Consider the following 26161-nt stretch of genomic DNA (forward strand, 5'->3'; position numbering starts at 1 on the left):
TATCAGGCTCTTTTATTGTAAGTGCTGCAGCTGCCTTTCTCTTTCTCTCACTCACCTCACATCTCTCACTCCCCCTCTTCTCTCTCTCTCTCTCTCTCTCTCTCTCTCTCTCTCTCTCTCTCTCTTTCTGTCTTGTCGCTGGGGGGCGTATTGTGCTCAAGAATGAGTTCCAGATTTCCCAGGGATCCCTTCTATTTCCCTGGCTAATTTATTTCTTCCTCATCTCAGTTTGTGCTTTGGACATATTGCTGAAGATGCCAGCTATATTTTTTTTTCACTCAAAACAGAAAATTAAGCAATTAACCTGTGAGTCGCATGATTAAGTTAGAGGACTGTAAATGGACAATTTTCATTTCACCTGCTAGCACAGAAAATCCTGAAGCTAAGAACGGTTTTAAAATGCACGTAGCATCGTGATTGTGCAAATGCATACTGTACAAGAACTCATGAAGCTGATGCCAAATTAATTTATGCAACTTAAGTAGAAATGCAATCACTTAAGAGGCTTATTGAAGAGTAAATACGGTTCAGATTTAAAAAACAAACAAAAGTAAAACACATCCACAACGGCACTAAAACAAATCCTGCTTCAGGTTGTACAAGTTGTTTTAGAAGAAACCAAAAACCAGTAAAAATTCTGTCTAGCACCTTAGATGAAGTTATTTGAGGTTCTAAGTAGAGCCCTAAAACTGAGGGTTTCTTATTTTTAAAAAATGGCTCCAAGTGCAAAATAACCATTAAAAGAACCCATTAAATCTTTTTATAGTCTATAGTCTATAGTTAGTCCCAGTCAAAATAGCCAATGCAAGCAATACTACAATATTTATGTCCATTTGATCTATGGGGCTTTTTACACCTGGTCACTTCATGCATTTTCTGTGATCAGATACTGTAGCTATCCGATGGTAAAAAGTCCAGGTCTAAATGCCCTCCGAAACGTTTTCGAGACGGATATAAATCCGATGGTGCAAACCACTTCAGGAGGTGGTCTGGGACGCATTTCAGATGAAACTGGACAGGTGTAAATGAATGTGGTTGTTCATGCCACATACGTCAGCTCTATACTCCTCCCAAACGGAAGTACGTCACTCGCAGGTGATCTTTCACCCAGGTGTCTCGTCGGGTCTTAAAATGCGCTGCTGCCGCCAGCGAAAACGCAGCAAACAGTAAATGCCGTTTTTTTGTAGCATAACCGTCGTAACGAGTTTTTTCTTATTACTTTTGATTGCATTCTGAAAACCGCAAACACCAAAGCGTGTTCCATTTCAATGACCCCGGAAATTAGGTCAAATATATTTGTATTTTGGGTGGGAGTAGAAAGATCGGATCGATATCCGATTCGCCGAAACTTTATGTGGCCTAATGTACAGTAAATGGAACAGTTTTAACAAATCAGATAGCTATCGGATCAGAGAAAACACATGAAGTGACCAGGTGTAAAAAGGCCCTATGACATTCTGGAAATAAAAATGTCCTTGAGTATAAAAAACCCCAAAAACAGATTAGAAGTCAGGAGAACGACTCAATCCCAAACTTATAATGTGTTTTGCTTTACAATTTGCCAATGCTTGCATTATTTATGTATTTATTTTTACATAAAAACAGGGACATTGTCTTTTTTGTCTATTTATTGTTGTGGAACATCTGCAAAACAATTTGGCTAATTAATATTATTCCAAAGGCTTGGATTAGACTGAGCGATTAAAGGAGTCACAAAGGAATTAACACAATCTGATCTAGGGTGCAATGCATTAATCTACCAGATGGCCCAACATTACAGTCAACACCTTGTTGTTACACCTTGTGATTGGCTATTCAGTTCTTCATCAAATGTTATTCAGGCCCACATTGACCTGCAATATTGGAAACTCTTACCAAATCACTCTGGCTAAATTTAATTGAAGGAGACCACCAAGACCAGAGGGACCTCATGGCAATTGAGTGAGTGAAGGTGAATCGTTGCGGTTTCCAGCAATCAATATTTTGTGTGTTTTGTTTTTTTTCAGTCAATGATCTACCATCATAGTCTATTTTAGTCCATCATGAATCATCTATTAAATTATGAACAATTACCTGAAGCTCCTACAAAGAATGTTGGGCAGGTAGATTTTTTAAGCCAGTTATTTGCTGACCTTGTGTAGAGTATCAAAGATGGAAGAAATACACGAAGACACGGAGGGGTATGTTATGGAGGACTCTGAAGATATGTAGCATCACCAGTCTACCAGGATAACCGTCAAAATTGCTAGCGATCCATCGCAGATGTTATCGAGGGAGGGAAAATATTCTCTCTCTCTTTCTCCACTGTCTATTGAAACAACAATAGCCAATCATGGACATTTGTGAACTCAGCTACGCAGAAGAAGGTTGTAGGCGTGTAATGCTGCCCTTTGACAAAGGCACGAGTCGGATCTGTGGTTTGTCTTGGAGGAAGAAAGTGTCGGCCTTCAACTTTATTGAAAAAGAAAGCGAGAAACACCATTTTCTACAATGAATCATTAGCGCTTCAAAAGAACTGTAGGACTCGGTTAAATGAGTTCTCGCTCTCACTCACTCATTTTCTACCGCTTATCTGAACTACCTCGGGTCACGGGGAGCCTGTGCCTATCTCAGGCATCATCGGGCATCAAGGCAGGATACACCCTGGACAGAGTGCCAACCCATCGCAGGGCACACACACACACATACTCATGCAATCACACACTACGGACAATTTTCCAGAGATGCCAATCAACCTACCATGCATGACCGGGGGGAGGAAACCAGAGTACCCGAGGAAACCCCCGAGGCACGGGGAGAACATGCAAATTCCACACACACAAGGCAGAGGCGGGAATCGAACCCCCAACCCTGGAGGTGTGAGGCGAACGTGCTAACCACTAAGCCACCGTGCCCCCCCAAGCGAGTTCTCTATTTTTTTAAATATATAATCAAAACTCTTGTCTTTGCCATCTGTAATCTATGTGCAATTACCACAGGAATTTTAGCAGAAAAAAAAACTATTAAAATTCTCTCCTAATAAAAGCCTGGGGGCTGTTGTGGCCTGGTCAATAAACATATATCTGTGAACCTTTTTTTTTTTTACTATGAAAACGCTTTCAGAGTGGAATTGTTTAGTCAAAGGTGGTCGTATACGAACTTGGAACAATTCATCTTTCAGTTCCAGACATGGGACTACTTTTTATCACTGTAGTCAATTTGTGCCCGATTGCTCATGGATGCCACAAAACATTCACAACGCAAAATGAACCTCGATTGTATTGCGTCGAAATTGTAAGAACAACTCCAGTCAAGGATTTGGTGATAATTGGAATAGTGTAGGTGTTGTGTTGTAGCGTGTAGACGCTAATATCTCAGCGCTGTTGGATTCTCAGTTCCAATCTTTACAATATATATATATATATATATATATATATATATATATATATATATATATATATATATATATATATAATAGTCTATAGTAGTTTCTATAGTAACAGCTCATTTACAGGGACTTGAATGGTAGATAGTCTACAGGATGTTATTGGAGTTGTGCTGTTATTGGAAAATAATCAACTTTGTGGTGATAACACTAACTCCGCTTCACGTCAGGCTGCATGCACCACGCCACCCAGTCATTGATTATTTTTCTAATAATTTTCATTTTATTCTAGCAATAAACCGCTGCAGTATTCTTTTACCGCTTCGTTTTGACGATCCTGCTTATAAGCCTTATAAATTCCCGGTGCTGGTCCCTGGACTTTGACCCTGACAGCAGTGTCCATTACACACCTCTCTAAATCACAGCTTGGACATTTATAATAGTCTTTGTATACGAAGGTGAAGACGTTTTTGCTGCGCCGTTATTCAAATGGCCATCCAACTCAAAGCACATGAAATTCATGAAAGATTCATTAGCACTCAGTGGCTGGTGTAAAACATTCATCTTTTTATCTCTTCTCACCTTCTATTTCTCTCTATCCATTCCTCGCTTAACCACTATTTCAGTTCATCTCTCTCTTTCTCTCTCTCTTTCTCTCTCTCCTTCGATATATTCCTCTCTCAATCATCATCACCATCTCTCCTTTCTAACAGTTTTATTTGTGTCTCTTTCACTCTTTCACTAGGTATATACCTCTTATAACTACCCCACCTCTATTTGTATTCCTGTCCTAACCATCTCTCTTTCTCTCCCTATGTTTTTCTCTCTTTCCATCTCTCTCTATTTCTTTCTCTCTCTCTCTCTCTCCTTTCTCTCTCTCCCTCTCTCTCTCCCTCTGTCTCTCTCCCTCTCTCTCTCTCGCCCCCCTCACTCTCTCTCTCTCTCTCTCTCCCTCTCTCTCTCTCCCCTCCCTCTCCCTCCCTCCCTCCCCCCTCTCTCCCTTCCCCTGCCACACTTTAATCCCTTCCTCTCTCCCAGCAGCGCTGCTTGTCTCTTGTCCTCTATCACTCTTTACATGGACATTATTTTCTGGAATACTACATAAATCATTCACTTCTCACCAGTGGACCTTTGACCCGTTCAGGATTCCGTTCTCCACTACAAGACCGGACATTTATTATAATTATTATAATTATAATAATAATAATAATTATTATTATTATTATTATTATTATCCACCACCGCACCCGCTGCTCTTCCTCACTCACACACACACACAACAGCATATCGGGCTCGTAAGTGTTTGAACCTCCGCGTTTGTGTGTGCACGCGCGTGCGCGCGCGTGTGTGTGTGTGTGTGTGTGTGTGCGCGCGTCTCTGCATCTGGTCTTCGGTCCGGGATCCTAACCGCGCTCGCGTGCCCGATGCCCGATGAGTGAGCGCGGACCCGTCGGCGCGAGACTCCGCTCTCCGTCTCGCGCCTCCGTTGGCTGAATCCGCGAGCCGCGCGCTCCTTCCTTCCCCAAGCACGCGTGGGATCCAGGATTCACCGTCTTGTTGTTTTTGTTTGTTGTTTATCTCGAACAGGGTTTTCGGGACCGTTTAGCTGGAATAACTGGAATAAAAAGGGATTTATTCTCATCATCATGAAGTCTCTCCTGCGCGAGGGTAAGTGTCCGATTACACACGACCATTATTTTTAACTTTAATTGTCTTTCATTATTTTTGTAGTAGTCATAGGAATAAAAAAAGTACTGATACTGAATCAGTGATGCATAATAAAGCTGTCTCGTTTACATGCATGCAGTAGAAATGCGTGTATAAATAAATATGCGATAAAAAAAAAGAAGAAAAATAAGCATAAAGCTCTTTTTAATGAGTAATGCACGGAGAGCTCGCGCTCGGGCGCTTCGGAGCGCGTGCATTCGTGTTCCTGCAGATTTAGCGCCCATCTCGGCTCTAATTTACACTTGTCTGAACACGACATGAGTGCAAAAACGCCCCAGCGCACTGTTAATACAGTGCTCGTGCTCACATTGTTTAAATAACTCATGCAACATTGAATAACCGGTTAGAGACCTACATAAGTTCTAAACACAAATTGGGTGTTAATGCGACACTGTACGAATGAATCCGGTAACGCACGAGCTCAACGTTGCGTGTGAACGTTAAGACGTTAAGAGTTTACCGACACCTCAGGTGATCGTACAGCAATGCACGAGTTAATTCAACACTCTAAGAGTTAAAACGTTGCAGTGTCTCGCGTTGGGAAGAAATTGCACATATTTAGGTCTTGATTCTGATTATTCCTCAAATACAAACAAATCCTTATGTGTAGAAGAGTTACTGGGATGCATTTGCTTTCATATGCATATGTTTTAGCATAGAAGCATAGACGAAAGCTTGGGGTTGGAAAGGGGGGGGGGGGTGTTCTGTATGTGGACAGACATTCATCATTTATGATATCCAGTTCCAGCAAGAAGAGTGAGACATCAAACTGGGCATCCTGCCTGTTTTCATCTCCTGTCCTATTAAAGTGCTGCCCAAGAATCACGGCTCGTTTTTCATTTTCCCAGCTCGGCACAACACAAGGATGCAACATCTAATCCGTAACGTCTTATCACATGCTTTATGAGCACTGGCTTTTCTCACATGTACTCGAGGAAACGGGTCAGACAAGAGGACAACGTTAGCCTGATTTGCAGCGTTTACTGATACAGCATCCTCAATCAAGGCTGAAAGCAGCCATAGCTAGGATCTGTTGTATATCTGATGATTAGCTTATAAAAAAAAAAAATAAATAAAAAAAAGTTGCATAAAAATAGGAAGGAACCAGTGAGGGGAAAGCAGCAGAGCTCCACCCTGCTGTTATGTAACACAATGAAGAGGCGCTCCATCCCGAGTCTGTTTTTTTTCGATGGAGAAAAGAGTACAATAGAGTACAGTACTTGATTCCCCAACTCCTTTAACTAAATCCTTTTATATGATTAAGAGAACCAGTTGGTCTGGCTGTGTACTGTAGGTGAGTGAATATATTTGTGCACAGCACCTGAAGCAACTGATCTGCTTCTCAGGTGGAGGCTAGATGATGGATTATCCTAAAGACGGTTTCCAGTAGTCATGCAAATTTTTTAAGGTGCAGCATGAAATTTATAATTAGAATACTTTCGGTGAACTTCGTCTTTTACTCTGGTGGGTGTCCATAAAATTTTATACCGAGATGAATCGTCTGGTCTCATCCTCCCTCTGAGCCATACTTCTCTCTGGAAATGGTAGATTCTAGAAATGAGGACCATCACATCCTACCGTTCAGAACAAAGAGCTCTACTTCCTTATTATTTCTTGCTGCAGGGGTTAGGTATTCTAGCGTAGTCTCCAGTTTGCAAATAATCATGACTCAATTTGCAAAAAAAAAAAAAGTGTTATGCATTTTGAATGTCTTCTCGAGAATGAAACTGGATTAAATCTAACTGTCGTCATTTTTTTAGATTATGTTTACAGATTCTAGTGAGATTTAAAATGAATGGTGGTAATAGCACTGCCACAGTCTGTGTGGAATTAAGCATGTTTGCATATAGATTTCTTTCAGGGTCTCTTATTTGCTTCCAACTTCTTAAACCATGCCAGTAGGTGGATTGGCAAAACTAATGGCCGTATTTTATTTAAATACAGCCTGGAGGGGGTGGTCAGGTGTGAAGCTTGCAGGATAAATAACACACTGTTTGTTCATTCATCGTCGGTTGCCATTTTATCCTTCCGCGATTTCAAAGACTTTTTTTTTTTTTTTTTATAAATTGGGAAACAGAACCAAGCAAGTTTATTGAACAAGACTGGTTAAGAATTCTGTAAATGTTTATGGGATTGGTTGGGATTCCTTCAGAAAGTATGGGATTAGTCAAGAGTTTCTGCAGGAGTGGATGGAATTGGTCAAATTTCCATCAGGAACAAATAAAAATGTTTTTTTTTTACTTAATTCAAACAACACATCCGTTCCACACGATTAGTTTTCATACAGTACATACAACATGACTTGGGTGTGTATTTCCAAAACCCTGAATGTAATTAAACACCAAGCTCACACCTGAGCTGAGAATCAAACCCATGATGCCTGTGTATTCCAACAGACCCATTATCACTGCACTATTCTACCATGTATAGTTTAACTGGCTACATTCAATCCTAGAGTTAATCCAATAGATCTGATCAGTGGCAGGATTCTTATGAGATTTCACAACGGAACTTGTTTACGTTAATACTACATGAATTGATCAAGCTCACGTCGTTCGGAAATGAAGTTTTTAAGCTTATTAATGAAATCATGTTTCGTCGAGAAACTTTATATTTTTATGCAAAGAAGATGTGATGTAATATTTTTTCTGTAATCTGACTGAACACATATTTCTTTTTCCCCCACTGTGGGATTAGACAGTATTTTCAAAACATCCACCAAAATTGTTGACTTTAAGCAAAATGTTATGTCTGGGATGTTACACATGTAGTGATAGAAAGTTGAGAGGAAATAAAATGAGTGAAAGTAAGAGAGAAAAAAAGAAGAAAAAGAGGTTGACGACGTGCATTGTGCTGATCTCTGCTGGTGTGTTTTGGCCGTGAGAGCTGTAGAGAAAGGCAGCACCCGGTCTGTGAAAGCGCTGATTGGCGACAAGCCAGTGGACTTACTGTATGTGTGTCAGAATAATGTATGTGTGTGTGTCTCTCTGACTTCCTATCTCCTATTGTCTCCTAACAAGTCTGCTGTAAGCCCAACCTATTAAATCCATACAAACACAAATTCACGTGCAGTTTTCCTAAACTGTATTTTAATTGAGATTTGAGCTCACGGCTTGATGACTTTATATTAGTTTTCGTGTAAACAGGCCATTTTGGAGGTAAGCAAGAAAAACAGTATCCATCCTTCCTTTTATCTAATTATATTAATGGCTTCTAAATGCCATCTTCATTCTCTCATTTCCTCCTTTACAGCATGTTGTAATGAGCCTCTTTCAGCCCAGCCTGCTAACACACACTGACACTGGAATCTATGGAGTCACTACGATGGCTCATTTAGAGAAGCGTAGAAATGCATTCCTCATTATTTACCCGTCAAATTACGGGAGTGATACGAACGCATGTCGAAGACAGAGAGAGAGAAAGTAAGAGAGAGCAAGCTTGCTCAGACACCAGTAAGCTCCGTTCTGCACGTCTACGTGTGCGTGAATGAGTCACAAGGGAGTTAGAGTCATTTATCACAGCAGGTGTAAATCGGTTCATGTCACCTCTTATTTTGCTTGTGGAATATCAATGATTTAAATATGTTTTAAAACAACAAAGTATTTTCTCTTACATAGATAAACGTCATGTTTAGGGTTTCTTAGCTGCTCTCATACAGTAGAAACGTGAATTCATTTTAGGTTTAGATTTTGTACGTCAAGAAACGTTATACATCACAGGCTTTATTATTCAAGCACTACGTACACACGGCCCAAATTATAAACCAAAATCCTGTGGTACTTGGAGCTTCCTGTGAAATTGACTTGAACTTTAATTCAACCATTTGCTGAATCAAACCTAAAACTGTGACTGTAACCTTGAATTTTTTTTTCAAGTATCGTAATTGTTGTATTACTTTGTATTACTTTGCTTGAACTGTTTTAGCCCTACTAACAAATCCTCAGAATGAGCAAACAAGCACTGAATAGTCATTGTCAATGAGAGAAATATATATATTTCGTGGAACAACAAGAAAGGAATATGAAGAAAAGGAAACCTCAAGAAAAAAACAAATAGGGAACTTGATGAGAACTAGAAAACAGAATGGAGGATAAAATGCTAGCAAAGAAACAAAGTGGTAGAAATACTTGTAAATACTGACTTGTAACATGAAACGTAACATACAGGAAACTTTGTCCAAATAAGTAAAATGGGCACAAAGTGGTTCATGAATATGGAGCACGATATGGGTCAGAATTTGGGCAGATTTGACTGCATACACTTTAAATGGCACTTTAAAAGTTTCAGGTTTGTGCATTTGTGTAAGTTTGTTATTAATGTCCAACCTATATTTATTCTGAATGTGCTATATTAATCATTTACCTTCATGCTATATAAGACAGAACCTTTTTTGTGGTAATTTGTTCTTTCAAACAATGTGCCATTCAGTTTAATCTGCTAATCTTCTAAACAAATTACGTTTGTAGTAAAGTTTACAAGATTCGGTGGTCCCACTTGGTATTAATCATATACCCAATGTTGTGAACATTCTGTCCAATCGCATACAATAAACTTGTGTAACATTTCATGTTTAGTCACGTTTCTACTGTTGAGTACATGATCAAGTTGAATTGGATTCCATACTTGTACATATTCTTTAGTTATACAGGAAGTCAGGGGAGGATTCGGGGATGAGTTCGATGACGACTTTGACTGATTTCTACATCCAGTAGCCTTTGAAATCTAAACAAAAAGAAGATTTTGAACAGTGTTTCCATCAAATGCAGTATCCAAGAGCAGAGATTTTCCAACCACTGTATTGGATTGGTGGGTTATTTCTTACTTTCCCACAGCAAAGGATGTCATTCAACTCAATAGACTGAAAAAAAAACAATATTGAGAAATCAGGCTTCTGAACAAGTTGCACACACTAACACGGTTCGATATCTTGCTTGCTCTCAGTGTCTACACACATTAGGTGTAACTTAACTGTGCTTTGTACCTCATAGACCATTACAGTCAGTGCAGCCAACTTTTCAACACTCAAGGGATAGTTTGGAAGGGAAATTAACTACACAAATGACCCGTGTTTTCTGCTAATTAGCTGCTACTGAGAGCGATAGCCACAGTTTGTTTACGGGAGTGGGGTATACGGGCTCTAGAGAGTATTTGATTGGACATAGATTTGTGAGTACAGTCATGGAAACTTTTCCCCTCCAACAATTTTTTTGGATATACATTACTTACTAAAATACTTATACTTGTATTGTTTATGCAAAGCTCACATGTAGTGGTCCAAGACATGTTTATTTGTAGATTTTTTGCCGATTGTTAGTTATAACCCTTTCACTATAATTGGCCAGCTATTGCATTGTAGCGCTGAGGAAGAGAATGTGGATACTACAGTACATCATCGCTGATTTCCTCATCAATTCCAGACAACTTTAACTTCTCTGGCTGCTTTTAACAGAAACTATAAGTATATAAATGTTAAAGACATGCAGTTTGGATAATTCAGATAAATTTACTTCTGACCCTTATAAAGAATATACTCAACGAATGAATGAATGAAAGAGTGCAGACGTAGGCATGCAGACACACTGACAGGCATCAATTTGCAGTTTTCACTAAGATCAGACTCCTGTGGTGTTCCAGTAACAAGCCCATAGGGGTTTAACAAGTTCTCAGTAAGATTCCACTTACACTCTGCAATTGTCAGAGAGGAGACTGTCTGTTAAAACACTGCTGATAGACTGCGGTGAAACACCAGGTTTCTGTGGAGAATAAAAAAAATGTTGATTCAGAGACCGTGAAGGCTGTGGGGAGACAAAATGGCTGCTCTCAAAAATAAACCACAGGAAATAATGTGCCAAGCGCAGCAGACTGGGTACTCTTCTCTTCTGTATCGCAGAGCACTCTATCAAACACTGCTGACTGACAGACTATAAGCACAAAGATGCAGATACGTCTGTGGAGGCCTAGAGACGGCAAAACGGTGTCATGTATCAAGATGATGTTCAAGATATGTCCACATATATCCATGTGTACATATTCTCCAAAAGAGCGAATAAATATCGGAGCTGTCAGATAAACAAGGCACAAAATAAACCCCAACAGAATCTGCTAATCTTTTTACAAAAAAAGAAAAAGAAAAAAAAAAAAAAAACAAGCTTTACCCTAAAGGCAAAGGATTTTTGTTGTGGTGTTTAAAACCCGGCTCAGCTCAGACTGGATGGTAATCCATTAAAGGACAGCAGAGGCCATGTCGGACAGCAGCGAGCGTGAAATGCATGTTTAGAGAGGCTCATGGGCAAGCAAAGGGCAAAACACTCTAAACAGGATCTATTCTGCTCAACAATTTACACTACATGATCCAAAATCGAACCCGAAACTTTCAATGTTCCTTGATCCTTTTTATTAGTACACTGGGGTTTGAATGGAAATCAACCAATGGGACGTTTTCAATCAGTAGAAACAAATGAATGATTTTCTGGCTGTGAGTCTGATTTAGCTTAAAAATTTCTAACTATGAATTTTATCTTAAGAGTGATTCTGGACAAATCTCAGAGCAACTCTGAGCAAGGAAAATCCAACAACTTTTATCTTAGAGAGGAGGCGGGGCTTAACCCGTTACTAGGTACGATGCATTTTTGGAAGATTGTGATTGGTTGTAATAAAATGGTAATAAAATAAAATGTGATTTTGCATGTTTTAATGTGATTTTGACATACCACAGTATAAATTAATTTAGTTATTATTATTACTTAAAATAATGCTTTAAAAACTAAAAAAAAAAACACAATAATATTAACTGTCTTAGAAATGTATATAAATAAATATTAAATTCTCATAAAATGCTCATGCTAAGACATGCTTAAGCCAAGGGTGTTAAGATACCGATAAAATCAATGTAAATAAGACTCTTTTTTAAACTTGAATAGAAAACAACATTTAAAGTACCACAAAAAAGCTAGTGAGTGAAAATTCCAATCAAGCTAAGCTGCTAATGTATGCTAGCTGCAGCGCTGCATCGTTCTGGGAAGGTTTTAGCTTTAAAAATTTACTCCACATAAATCTTTAAGCTAATGACTGGATCCTTCTGCTCTTTTCAGGCTCCGGTGGCCTTGCTTTGTCCCTACAGAAGTTAATTGATGTTTGTTCAATGAGGCCAGTCTCGCTGTCACGGCACGTAGACAGGAATGCTACAGCTAACCAAGCTAACGACTGTTTGGAGCCAAACAGAGGCTATGAAACTTTTATCATTTAATCCGAGGCAGAAAAAAGGGGGAGTTGAAGAAAGTGTGGCTCATCAAAGAGGATCATCAGGGCCCACTAGCGCACATGACGGATGGTGTGGTAAATAGTTAATCAGACACAGCAGAGGAGGACCTAAAATTAGTCGCACAACTGGAATCTTTGTCAGGACAATAATTCAGTCTCTCCTAGTGGTTTTTTTTAGTGTCTATATTTCATCTTTGCCGCTGTATTCATCTGTCTCTTAATACCTTTGTCCATCTATATTCCCATCTCTCATTCACTCACTCACTCCCTCACTCACTCACTCACACACACACACACACACACACACACACACACGTTCTGATAGTAAAACCCACAAATCCATTAGTGCCTCCATGCCATCACTTAGAAAAATGAAGCCTATTAATCTTTAAAAGGAAGTAGGTACTGTATGAAAGATAATGGTCTGAGTCGTGCGATTCAGATGCTTTTTTGTTGTCGGTTTCTCTTTGTTTGAAGCTTTACCAGGTCAAACACATAAAAGATCATATTATACACCATGTTAACACCTATTCGAATCCGTTTTATTCGTAAGTCATTACAAAATATGTAATTGATCCCTAATAAGCCAGATGTGGTGGTGGGATGTGAAGATAATGGCACGAGGAAGAAATATTAAGAGGAATCAGGTTCACATCCTCATCTGGACCTGATAAGCTATTATCTATAGGTCTAAGTTTATATACCTAATAGATTATGATGACAAATACACACACACACACACACAAATGTAGTTTGTTCCTACGTGAAATATTTTCAAACTATCTTAGTTGGTTCTATTATCCAGAAGAAAATACTAGCCTAATTAAAGACACTGTAATCCTAATCAGACAGGTAATAAAGAGCCACTACTAGATAAATGCTTTAAACGGCACTGGTCTTTGTTCTACAAGCTTGAAAAAAACCTTATAATCACGTGATCATTTTCTTATGAATCCCGGTCCCAGATCCCTTTGACCTTTCATGCAATCTTTCTAAGAAAATGAAAACAATATCTGTTTAATCTGAATGATATATTTAGTTACACCCACAGTGTGTCGGACAGATGTTCAGTATGAGCACAATACGAGTCATGCGATGAACAAAGGACAGTTTTGATGATTACCGCAGCAGTCAGGGTTTTTTTGACATACAATATTTAGGGTGTTCATATGGGACCATTGAGATACATGTGCAAAAGTGGAGCATCAGGATGAATCAGACAGGTCTGAAAAGTGAGAGGAGCCAAAGTATAGTAGTGTAGAAGTGTAGAAGTGTATTAGGCAGCTGTAGTGCACACACTCGTACATCACAGACATAGATTTATTGGAAATCGGTGGCTTTTGGTGTAGCCTGTTTTGAAGGTGACTTTTTGACTTTTTATTAATCCCAGGGACCTCGATGACATTTACTCAATTACAACAATTGATTTGGATGACACCAGACATCAAATCCAGTATATTTTTTTTAATCTTAATTACTGCTCAAGTTATTAGAGAGGTTTTATCTTCTCACTACATACAGTAGCAAGCCAAAGGCAGATTTGTAAGACACATTACAACATAAGAGAGCCTATAAAAGCAGAGAACATTGATTTTCATTCATTTGTGATGCATGTTGTTTTATCAAGACCAATGCTTTTATAAAGTGCAGCTATCAGTTAAACCTCATATATTTTTTCTCCTGCTTCAGTCTTTAGCAATGTTTTTTTTTTTTTTTTTTTTTTTTTGTAAATTCCATTCCAATTCTTTAAGACCACTTTTTCCAATCTTGACAGCGTTCCTCTACCAGTGTTACCAGTTAAAAAAAAAAAAATTTTTTTTTTTATTATTATTCTGGATTTGTTTGCAATGCTATGCAATGATTTTTTATTCATTCATTCACTTATCCCTTTATCCTAGTCGTGGGTCAGGGATCCGGAGCCTATAAAACGTTTTAAACTTACAGTCTGTTCTCACAGTGCAACTTTATATAATACCCTGTTCATACCATGGAAGAGCTAGATGGTGATTAAAGCACAGTATGTGACTAAATGTACCGTCACACCGATACGAGTTTCTTACACAAAGCTGGAACAACACAAGTCTGTGTATCCTGTTGTATACAATTTCCCTTTAATGGAACTTGAACCTGTTCCAGGATGACAATGCATCTGTGCACAAAGCAAAGCGAGCTCCATGAAGACATAGTTTGTGCAGGTTGGAATGGAAGATCTCGAGTGTCCTGCACAGAGCCCCGACTCGGACTCAACCCCATCGAAATCCAACTGCACCCCAGACCTCCTTACCTGACATCAGTGCCTGACCTCACTAATGCTCTCGTGGCTCTTGAGCCTTCCTAGAATAGCAAAAGAGGACTGAAACTATTATGGTATGCTCAACAAGCACATGTGAATGTGGCAGTCAGATGTCCACATACATTATATCTGGCCATATAGTGTAATTAGAAATGGGATAAATTCTCCATGCTTGTTGTTTTAAGCTAATCTTTATGAACTTGGAGCTCGGAACCAACATTGGACAGTTTAATGGTTTAATTAAAGGTATTGAGCCAAGTTGATTTATTATAATTAGATCTGCATCCTTGCTCAATAAAGGTACCACTATTCTAAATCAAAAAGATGAACAAAGTTCCTCAACTTTGGCTTGTTCCAGAAGAAGAACAAAAAAAAAGCGGTTCATTCTATTTATTGTAAAACTTTAATGAAAGATATAATAAATAAATAAATATAATAAATGGACTTCTGTGTTATATTTAGAAAACGAAAGAGTTCTTTCCAGCAAGCTGAGGCCGTATAGTACTGAGTCCATTTAGACCGTCACCTCGCTTTGTGGGTGATACAGAGGTCGTTCTATGACTTGTAAACACATTAGACGTTATCTGGGAAGTGTATAAGCAACTGCATTTGCCCGTGCACCTTCAAATGATTGAATGATTTCAGCAATAACGTTTATTAAAGATACCTATGAGAGCATCTCAGCGCATGAGATTTCATATACGGAGTATCAACTGAGCAGGATGTAGCAGATAAAGCCAAACTCCCATTCTTGTGAGGAGCTATAAACTGGTTTAAGATTCTTACAATAAAAAAATATATTACAGTGTTGTTTGTTTTAAATGACTTTTTTTTGGTCAGTCATTTTTTTTTGTACAGCATTTGAACTGAAAACCTAATGGAACCTCAGATAGAGAGAATCTCATTTCAAATCCATTATCAGAACAGGATTATGGGATTGGATTTAAGGAGAAAGGCTCAAGTGATGCCGTGCACAAATTTGTCCAAGATAAGAAAGCTTAGAAAATAGATATATGAGGTGTTATAGGAATTTACCTTGGGTTTGCCAAAATTTCAACTACCTAGACAGATTATTCCTGAATGGAAGGCCTGCCATTTCTCATCGTAGTGTGAGACCGGCAATCAGATCGGGCCAGTGGTATATAGTGTTGTAGCTTCTGAACTGGTATGTGTTGGAGAAACAGGAGCTCGGTTTGCAGACAAATCTCTATGTTTACCGCCATCACTGTCCTTAGCTGTGGTCAGAAGCTGAACTGGAAAAAAAAATAAAAAAGTCATGAGTACAGGAGGGGCAAATAGTACTTCAGGAGCATCTCGGAGGGACGGATGGAAAACTGTCCAGAGAGAAAAACCAGTAGGAACGAGAGCCGCTTTGGCAAAGCCGGTCCTCAGCGTTAAGATTTCATCACCCCAGTCAGCTAAATCATTGATGCCCCTGACACAGAGAGGAAGAGAGAAGTGGAAGGATGGGCCAGAGTGTGATTAGATGAAAAGGAACCAAATTACAGTGTGTGAAAACACTGAATGACATGTTTTACCTCCTCATCTGCCCCCTGAACATACGCACAACACAACACACTGAAATTGCTCCAGCATTTCATGTAGTGCCTGTGACGGTCAAAAAAACGAATAGAAACATGAAGAACATGAAGATCCAAACGCTGTGGGACAGGAAAGGAGAAGACAGCATAACATCATGCTAGAACATTTGAGTTAGCTGAGGGATGAAGACTATAGACAGTCCATTTACTGGCATGTTTTTGGATGGTGAAGAAAACTGGAGAACCCAATAAAAACCCACATGGACATGAAGCTCAGAATCCAACCGGGAGAGCTGTAAGGCGGTCTACACAAAACCAACACCAAAATTGGCTCAGTCCAAATCAAGACAACAAGAACCCATGTACTTTATCGTTTAGTACAGCTAAGTACACAGGATACGCATAGGACATGCTAAGCGTTGCTCATTCTTGTAACTAGATTGTAACACAGGAAGCATTATAAAATTTCTGTACAAATTTCCAATAAAGAGCACATTCCCATTGATTTACTCACACAGCAGGTCAATTTGAAACACTTTACACACCAGAATTTGTTTTTAGAAAATAAACATAAAAGAAACAAACTCGATACCGTAACAGAATTTGTTCCTGGAATTTCAATTCAGTTCAATTTTATTTTTTTAGAACTTTTAACAACAGACAACAGTCTCAAAGCACTTGTGCTGGAATATACAGTACTGTGCAAATGTTTTAGGCAGGTGTGAAAAAATGCTGTAAACAAAGAATGCTTTCAAAAATGGAAGTGTTAAACATTTCTTTTCATTTTCATTTCATTTCTTTTCATTTTCTACCACTTATCCGAACTACCTCGAGTCACGGGGAGCCTGTGCCTATCTCAGGCGTCATCGGGCATCAAGGCAGGATACACCCTGGACGGAGTGCCAACCCATCGCAGGGCACACACACACTCATTCACTCACGCAATCACACACTACGGACAATTTTCCAGAGATGCAAATCAACCTACCATGCATGTCTTTGGACCGGGGGAGGAAACCGGAGTACCCGGAGGAAACCCCCGAGGCACGGGGAGAACATGCACACTCCACACACACAAGGCGGAGGCGGGAATTGAACCCCAACCCTGGAGGTGTGAGGTGAACGTGCTAACCACTAAGCCACCGTGCCCCCCCCCCCCCCCCATTTATTTTCATAAATGAACAAAATGCAGTGAATGAACAAAAGAGAAATCTAAATCTAATCAATATTTGGTGTGACCACCTTTTGCCTTTCTCACATTCTTCTGTCTCTTCATGTAATCCCAGACACACTGGATGATGTTGAGATCAGGGCTCTGTGGGGGTCGTGCCATCACTTCATGCTGGTTTGAAGGCAAAAGGTAGTAACACCAAATATTGATTGGATTTAGATTTTTCTTTTGTTTGCTCACCTTGCATTTTGTAAATTGACAGAAAAAAACACTCATTATTTATATTTATGAAAGCATTCTTTGTTCACAGCATTTTTTCACACCTGCCTAAAACTTTTGCACAGTACTGTACGTTCAGAAAAGTCTGCAAATAAACTCATTTTCGAGCCAGAAAAAAAATTCCCTGACACGATGTTACTGTAACTTATCAGATGGAGCTGAGAAAATATTTTGAGTCTTTGTAGGTCTTACTCTCGAGTAGCACAACACTACGGTTTAGTCCCTTTTCTGTTTCAGGATATAAAGCAAAATGGTCATGGAAGGGCAAAGAGAAGAGAGAGGACGTTCGAACAGGAGGCTGTCGAGCGTGAAGAGCATTATTGTTATTCAGCAATCATGAGTACACTCCAGCTGTGTTTTACCAATACCTCACCGTGTGTGCTTGTGGGCATGTGTGTGTCTGCAATTGATAATCCTAGACAGCATAGTCAACCATTGTTTAGTATAGATGTTATAAATGAAATGCCAAATTAAATGTGACCCTTATGCTAGAATGTCCATTATTATGCGATCAGGTCTTTTGCTGGAGAGGAGAGTGCATGAGAGGAAATGTGTGTTTATATGTGGTGGGAAGATAGAGACGGTTAGTCCGGGGCGAATATAGATCAGAGCTTGAAAAGTTGGCACCGGCCGAGCGTTATGAATCTTCCAAAGAAATATAGAAGATGCATAGGGCATAGAAGCCTTTATTATTGCCACATATACACTACAGCACAGTGGAATCCTTTTCTAAACATACCCCAACTGAGGAGGTTGGGGTCAGAGTGCAGCGGCAGCTATGATACAGCACCCCTGGAGCAGGGAGGGTTGAGGGTCTTGCTCAAGGGCCCAGCAGTGGCAGCTTGGCTGTGCTGGGCCTTGAACCCCAATCCTCCGATCAATAACCCAGAGCCTTATCCAGTTGAGCCACCACTGCCCCATATGTGAAATATGGGACTATTCGCTAAAGAGGAAATACTCTGTTAGCATTGAGCAGGTTCTGAATATACAATATGTCATCTACTGAGTGATTATAACAAAGCTTGGTTAGCGTTAGTCTTGATATATGGATCTTGATTATGTTGGAAAGCACAACTTTTTGACCACTTAGTCCAGAGTTTCACTTGGTGTGAACCCTAAGCTATGGTACTTTCAGGTGTTTGGACTAAATCTCAAACATTCTCTTAAAATGAATACACTATTACACTTATTTACCGTACAAAGAGGCAAACGGCCAAGTGAGTATAACACTGCACTGATCTTCTGCACAGTCTTAATGAATAAAGGTACAAACTTGTCAAGTTCCCCCAGAGCGATGTATCAGTTTGAACAACCGATTTTCAGCAATTTTATTGAAACTCAATAAGCCACACCTCCTAAACACACATGCAGTACACAAACGCATGGTCTCGTTTGCATGACTCGATTGGTATCAAAGGCTACGAATGTTAAGATGTTAGAGTTAGTGTGTAGTGAGTAGGGGTGGGCGATATGGCTGAAAACTGTATCACGATATCAGTGTTTCATATCGGTCGATATCGATAATTATTTATATTTTTTATGACCTATTTAAAATAAGGACCAGGAGTGAATAAAGTGTTTTAAAACATGTGCAGTGTTTTGTAAACATAAATAAAACTGAGGTAGACTGAAATACATCTGTAATATAAAAAACAAACCTGATACAGTACAGTAAGATTGTTTGAAATATAAAACCTGCAGAAATATGAAAAGGTAGCTGCATTTTCCTCTTTTATTTACAATTTCCTCGCTCGCTGCGGCTCATTTTCTGCTTATCAGTCGCCGGGTACTGAAGAGGAATCCAGCAGACCGGCACGAGACAACGATATGGCGCAACCAAACATGATACTGTTACATGATTGGCTGTTAGCGTGTCACTCCCTATGTTGCTAGGTTACCAGAGAGTGAGTGCCTTTGGTAATGCAACCAAACTTGCTTCGCAACCTCTGTTTTCTTCCGACGAAGAATAAAAAATATCGAATGTTTTATCGAACACATTTTTTATTGATATCAATCACTATCGTGATACATATTGTTATCGTTTTATCGCCCAGCCCTTGTAGTGAGTCTTTCTTACCTGATGTGATGTGGAATGGCACCAAATGCTGAGCGAGAGGTTTGTGTAGCAAGGCTCAAACTTTAAGTTAAAAACTTTTAATAGGCTATATACTAGATGCATATTGAATATCACTTGGTAATGTGTCAGAAATTACAACAAAATTTAGGTTGTGAAGTAGAGGTCTTCACGGGTCCACTTAGATCTGAAAACCCGAGGTCCAACCCGAGACCCGAGCGGGTTCGGGTCTAATAATAGCGGCATTGACCCGAGAAGACCCGAACTACTGTATCTCGCGTGTGTGCATTGACTCGAGTCCTTTTCCAACCTCTCCTCTGTTTGCCAAGACCGCTTGTGACATGTGGCTGGCGACGTGTGGCTGGCGGTAAGCTAATTTTCGTTGAAACAGACCTGTCAATCAATTTTGAATCCACGCTGTAGCGGTTACTTTAGTGTAGAGTTATGCAACATTCGGGTCCAGTCGGGTTAAAAAAAAATTGCCAACGGGTCGGGTCGGACTCGGGTCTAATTTCTTCGGGTTTGTCTCTGGTCGGGTCTTTCTTAAAAAAAAAAAATTATGCACGTCGGGTTCGGGTAAAAAGTGATTCGCGTCACTTCGGGTCAGGTAAATTTCTTTAGACCCGAGAAGACCTCTATTGTGAAGCATTATAACGTGTAAGTGTTTGTAACTTGTTAGGAGAGGGATTAATGCGATCAGCTTTTTGGAAGTTGCTAGTGTGCATCTGTGTTTTTTTTTTTCTGTGGGTTTTCTTCTAGCAAACCAGCACAAAATCGACCAGTAAATCGCTGCAGAAAACCATTATGATGAGTCAAGGTCATAGAAGGAAACGAGATTTCATTTTGCATTAGCATCCATTTTGTACGAGTTCCTATAAAAACCAGACCAGCCATCGACAGGCGAGGCAGTAGAACGAAAACGATTTGCAAAAGGGAAATCATTTCTCATGGTTTGATCATAATAGTCAAATCAAAGTCCATTCTTTGTAGCGAAGTGCCGCTTCCACGCATAAAAGAAGCTTTAAAAAAAAGCGTGTGATTGCGGGTAAAGCGAGAAGCCCATTAGTGTCGGACACAGTAGGTGTCTTTGTGGGCGAGGACACGTGATAGAGTGCTCGGCTTTGAATATAACAGATTCGATGTAAATAATACGAAGACTTTCGTGACTCCGATGGAAAATCGGTGTTGTCTCAGATTCAGGAGTTTCCGGTCAGATGGAAATTAAATTAATTCAGAAACCAGACGTACCAAAGAGGCAAAGAGTCGTGACTACAGCATCTCGATTTCTACTGACGGTAAGTAAAGTAGCAGAAAGATAGAGGAAGGAAATGAAAGGAGAAAAAAAATCAACTCTCATTCAGACAAAAATGTTGTGAAGATGAATCGATACATCATTAACCATCGAGTCGCATGTCATTCAGGATCGATTCCGACGTCTTTAACGAGATGAAATAAATACTGTACAAGATACCAGCCTTAAATAAAGTGACCGAAGTGGGGTTTAGTGTAAATTAAGTGTAAGCTAAAAATGGTGAAGGATTTTGTTGTCATCACGACATATTTCCAAGACAAAAGACATATATAAGCATTTCATAGATTTTTATTTGTTTCTTAACATACTGACTGCTTTCTTTACCTCTGAATCTTAACATAATTTATTTTGCATAATACTAGTGTCACAGTAGCGTATCATTTCATTCCTGTGCATTAATTTTATTCTCTGTGCATTTTTTATGAAAGTAATGTATAAATGAAATAGCAGGAATTAGTAAAAAGGAAATAAAAGGGAAAAAAAAACACCCAGTGACCAGTTCAGTCTACGATCGGATCCGAAATTAGCTGTGTTTATAAGTAAACAGCTCCGTGCTGGAGGTTTGAGGCTGGCGATATTGGCACAGCTCCTTTTCATGTGTCACTGATAACAGCATTAAAATTTGCCCTTGTTGTTTATTACTGCCTTGTAAAAAAAAAAGTGCTGAAAAACCGATGCCATGGCAGCTAATCAACAGTGTCCCTGTCCTCCTTCCTTCCAATGCGGTCTCAAATGGCTGAGATTTTTCAGAGAATTAAAAATTAGTGATCCACCATGCCTGGTCTCTTTTACTGTTTTTCTGTTTGCTGTGAGAAGAGTTTCAGTAAATTGGATTTAGTGCCTTAGAGCGGAGCTATTTCCACATTTGGAAAAATGCAGCGCTTGAATGAGCAGCATAGATACAGGAGCCAAGAGAGCACCAGGACTGTGAAATTCCTTCAATATTGCAATTTAATTAAAAATAAATAAATAAATAAAATATTTAACTGGAATGCATTCATACATTAATTGTCCTGTACTTTTATACTGAGAATTGTCTTAGACAGAGGAAGCAGATTTATTCAATTATTACATATCTTTCACATCTTTTAGATTTGATCTTTTTTTTTTAATTTGCCACAAAAAAAAAAACATGTTAATTTTTTTAAAAAGGGGGTATTTTTCTAGTCTTCTTGCGGGACCCAGTTAAAGTTTTTTTTAAAGCCTTCTAACATGAAGTGAAGCAGAATCCCAAATATTCACTATACACGATATGTACAGTATATTCACTACATTTCAACTCAATTCAATTCAACTTAATTTATGAGTACAGCACTTTTAACGATTGACATTGTCTTAAAGCAGCTTTAAGGAGAAAGTTAATCTGTCAATTTTAAAAATGAATGTATCCCTAACATCTATAACTAATGAGGAAGCCTGAGGTGACGTACATATTGTATAATGTTACGTAGACAAAACATCATCTGAAGGTCAGCTACAGAAAATAAGACGCCAGTAAGTCATTACTTTCCTCCGGGTACTCCAGTTTCCTCCCCCGGTCCAAAGACATGCATGGTAGGTTGATTGGCGTCTCTGGAAAATTGTCCGTAGTGTGTGATTGCGTGAGTGAATAAGAGTGTGTGTGTGTGTGTGTGCACTGCGATGGGTTGCCACTCCGTCCAGGGTGTACCTGCCTTGATGCCTGATGACGCCCGAGGTAGTTCGGATAAGCGGTAGAAAATGAGTGAGTGAGTAAACTACTGATCACTTTTAGAAAATATACTTTCAAAGATCTAGAATTTATGCTTTCATATGCATTTATGGTGTTTTTGTCCTCTTTGGTAAGGAAGATTAGATTAAAGAAGATTTCTCTACAACGTTAGAAGAATTCGTCCATTTCTGTCCACACAGGCTGCTCACGTACTTGTTAAGTCTCTTGTCATTTCAAGACTGGGTTACTGCAACGCACTGCTGGCAGGTCTACCTATGAACGCAATCCGTCCTCTGCAAATGATCCAATGTTTTCAACCTGCTTAAGATACAAATCAAAGTGAATTGAATTTTTTTTCTCCCAGCCTGCTATGATTTTTTATGATTCTAAGCAATGTTAGAACCTTTTGTTTATTTTTTTAATCTGTAATTTAAGAAACAATGCATAATACATTAAAAGACATGGCAGTACAATGTACCGCAAATTGCACAACTTTCTTCATCTATTTATTCTTCTATATTAACTGTTGAAAATAATCATAAGTCTGACATAGCTCGAAACATTGGAATATATACTGTAATATTAGAATATATCTATTTATGTAAACATTATTCTTAGCGCACTTGACTTACCTCTTGCATCACATTCGAGCATTTGTTCCAATTTACCGTAAACGTTAGCAAACAGCTCAAATTTGTCTGAATATGTAAGAGCATGCTCGTCTCCAGTATCGTCCCATACATTCGGATAGATTCTTTTCAATTTTAAAAAATAAAATAATAATAATAATCACATACCTGCAAACTGGAGCCCCTGCTGTTTTACATATGACAGACTCTATTAGTCATCATTGAGTTTTCCTTCTCAGTTTCCACGTCCTCCATGTCCTCCCTTCTCACTTTATTCTCTCTATCGCTACACTGGCCGATATCCCTCCCACAGAAACTCTATCACACTTTTAATATAAAGGATATTCCCTCTGGAACGCAGAGTATCTTCTGTTTCTTCCTTCGAAGCTGTTGCACACAATTACAGTACGGTTTATCTTTAACCACAACAACAAAAATCACAATGAACCCCTTTTTAACACAAAGGACCTCATAACCTTTTAACTGTTAACTAACTGTACTCTAAAAACCTTCGGGCAAAATGAAAACTTTTATTTCTACAGTGTAGAAATATAGTTATAGGGATTGTATATTAAACTCTAGACACTTAGGCCGCTTTCATTCAGACCTATTAGTCTGCTTGCTGAGTCAGAAGCAATTGATACGTTTGGTTTGTTTTCTGTTTGGTTTAGTTTCACACTGTTGGCTGAGGGTCGTGTACTCATTAAACATGTAATACAAAAAAACAAACCTTTGCAAAGTGCACAGAAATCATCACAGCTTGGAGAACACTGAGTCACTGCTAAATCATCAGACAGTTATAAAACTAATTAGCTTAAAACATTTTGTGTGGCGTAACCAGCATTTATTTTCTGCTTTTGTTTGTTTTGTTAGTCCGAAAGTCCAGAAACCTACAGCTTTGTCTGTTGGCTCACTTTAATATCAGGCATCTGTTATGAACACAGGGATCGATATATATGGAATTTTCTATTTTAAATTAATATTTTTAAATTAATTTTAAACTTTAATTGTACATATTAATTCATTTATTTTTATTCTTATTTTTTTTTCTTCTTGTTATTATTATATATATTTATTCAATTATTTTTTCTCTTTCTGTTTCTATACTTCTGCAAAGCTGCTTTGAGATAATGGTAATTGTTAAAAACGCTATACAAATAAATTGAATTTGAATCTGGAACCTGTAATGAACCTAACACTGAGCTACCACCACCCAAAGCTACCACCATCCTACGCTGAGCTACCACCACTCAGAGCTAACACCACCCTACACTAATGAGTTACCACCACCTAGAGCTACCACCACCCAGAGCAAACACCACCCTACACTAACGAGTGACCACCACCCAAAGCTACCACCACACTACACTACTGAGCTACCACCACCAAGAGCTACCACCACCCTACATAACTGAGCGGTGTCCAATCTTATCCACAAAGGGTCGGTGTGGATGCAGGTTTTCATTCCAACCAAGCAGAAGCCACACCAGAATCTACTAAAAGCAAAGAACAACTGATTAAATAGGTGGAATAAGGTGTGGTTTCTGCTTGGTTGGAATGAAAACCTGCATCCACACCGACCCTTTGTGGATAAGATTGGACACCGCTGACCTAGAGCTACCACCATTCAGAGCTAACACCACCCTACATTAACGAGTTACCACCGCCCAGAGCTAACACCACCCTACACTAATGAGCTACCACCGCCCAGAGCTAACACGTTTATTTAAAAAGCATAAATGTTCCTATTTTTCACTAAGTTACACTAATAACGTTGTGAAATCACTTATTCCAGAAGATCTAAAGAGCCCTCGACGAACCTGTTTTTTTTTCTTTTAGTGTCTACATATAGGTCACTTTGTAGGTCTACAGATACCTACAGGAGCCCATCTGTTTGATCTGTACACGAGATCATAGGGCATTTGAAGACATTTTAAAGTACAGATTAAGTTTACGAACCTAATCCTATTGTGTAAATATTAGTTTGATTATTTAAATGTAATACATTCTATCCTGGGGGGCACGGTGGCTTAGCGGTTAGCACGTTCGCCTCACACCTCCAGGGTTGGGGGTTCGATTCCCGCCTCCACCTTGTGTGTGTGGAGTTTGCATGTTCTCCCCGTGCCTCGGGGGTTTCCTCCGGGTACTCCAGTTTCCTCCCCCGGTCCAAAGACATGCATGGTAGGTTGATTGGCATCTCTGGAAAATTGTCCATAGTGTGTGATTGCGTGAGTGAATGAGAGTGTGTGTGTGTGCCCTGCGATGGGTTGGCACTCCGTCCAGGGTGTACCCTGCCTTGATGCCTGATGACGCCTACGATAGGCACAGGCTCCCCGTGACCCGAGGTAGTTCGGATAAACGGTAGAAAATGAATGAATGAAATTCTATCCTGGCTTCTTATTGGTTGTAAAGCTGTATAGACATTTTACACATTTGATTAAAATTGTCTTTTGATTCGAGTTGACTTTATTTACTCAATGACTGATGTTTCTGAGCCGTTGTTACTAAATTAAAAAATCGCTGATGCATTTGGACTGATAGTTTACAACTGAGTGAACAAAATAGGAAAAAAAATCCTCCTTTTGATTCATGTATTATCTGCATATCAGCCATTCTGTTTAGACTGCTCAAAATTTTCATTTTGACTAATTAAGGCAATCACGGAAAGCGTGAACTAATGCGTTTTACACAGATAGCGTCTCCGACTCATGCGGCGTGCACCGCGGGTCGAAAGTCATTAACCGGTGATTAAACCTTCACAATGCCATTTTTATTGCTTAAGAGGCCTTAGAAGAAACAAGGGCACAGGGAGAGAGCTGA

At 39.2% G+C, this 26161-nt stretch overlaps 1 protein-coding gene across 1 annotated transcript in view; it reads left to right on the forward strand.

Moving 5' to 3' along the window:
• Positions 1 to 4499: 4499 nt before the first annotated feature.
• rtn4r (reticulon 4 receptor) overlaps positions 4500 to 26161 on the forward strand; it is a 75808-nt gene continuing 54146 nt past the window's right edge. Inside the window, exon 1 of the mRNA XM_060884254.1 lies at positions 4500 to 5032. Within this exon, the coding sequence (XP_060740237.1) occupies positions 5011 to 5032 (22 nt within the window). The 5' untranslated portion in view covers positions 4500 to 5010. The remainder of the gene's footprint in view (positions 5033 to 26161) is intronic.

Source organism: Tachysurus vachellii, chromosome 12 (genome assembly GCF_030014155.1).
Source record: "Tachysurus vachellii isolate PV-2020 chromosome 12, HZAU_Pvac_v1, whole genome shotgun sequence".
Taxonomy (NCBI): domain Eukaryota; kingdom Metazoa; phylum Chordata; class Actinopteri; order Siluriformes; family Bagridae; genus Tachysurus; species Tachysurus vachellii.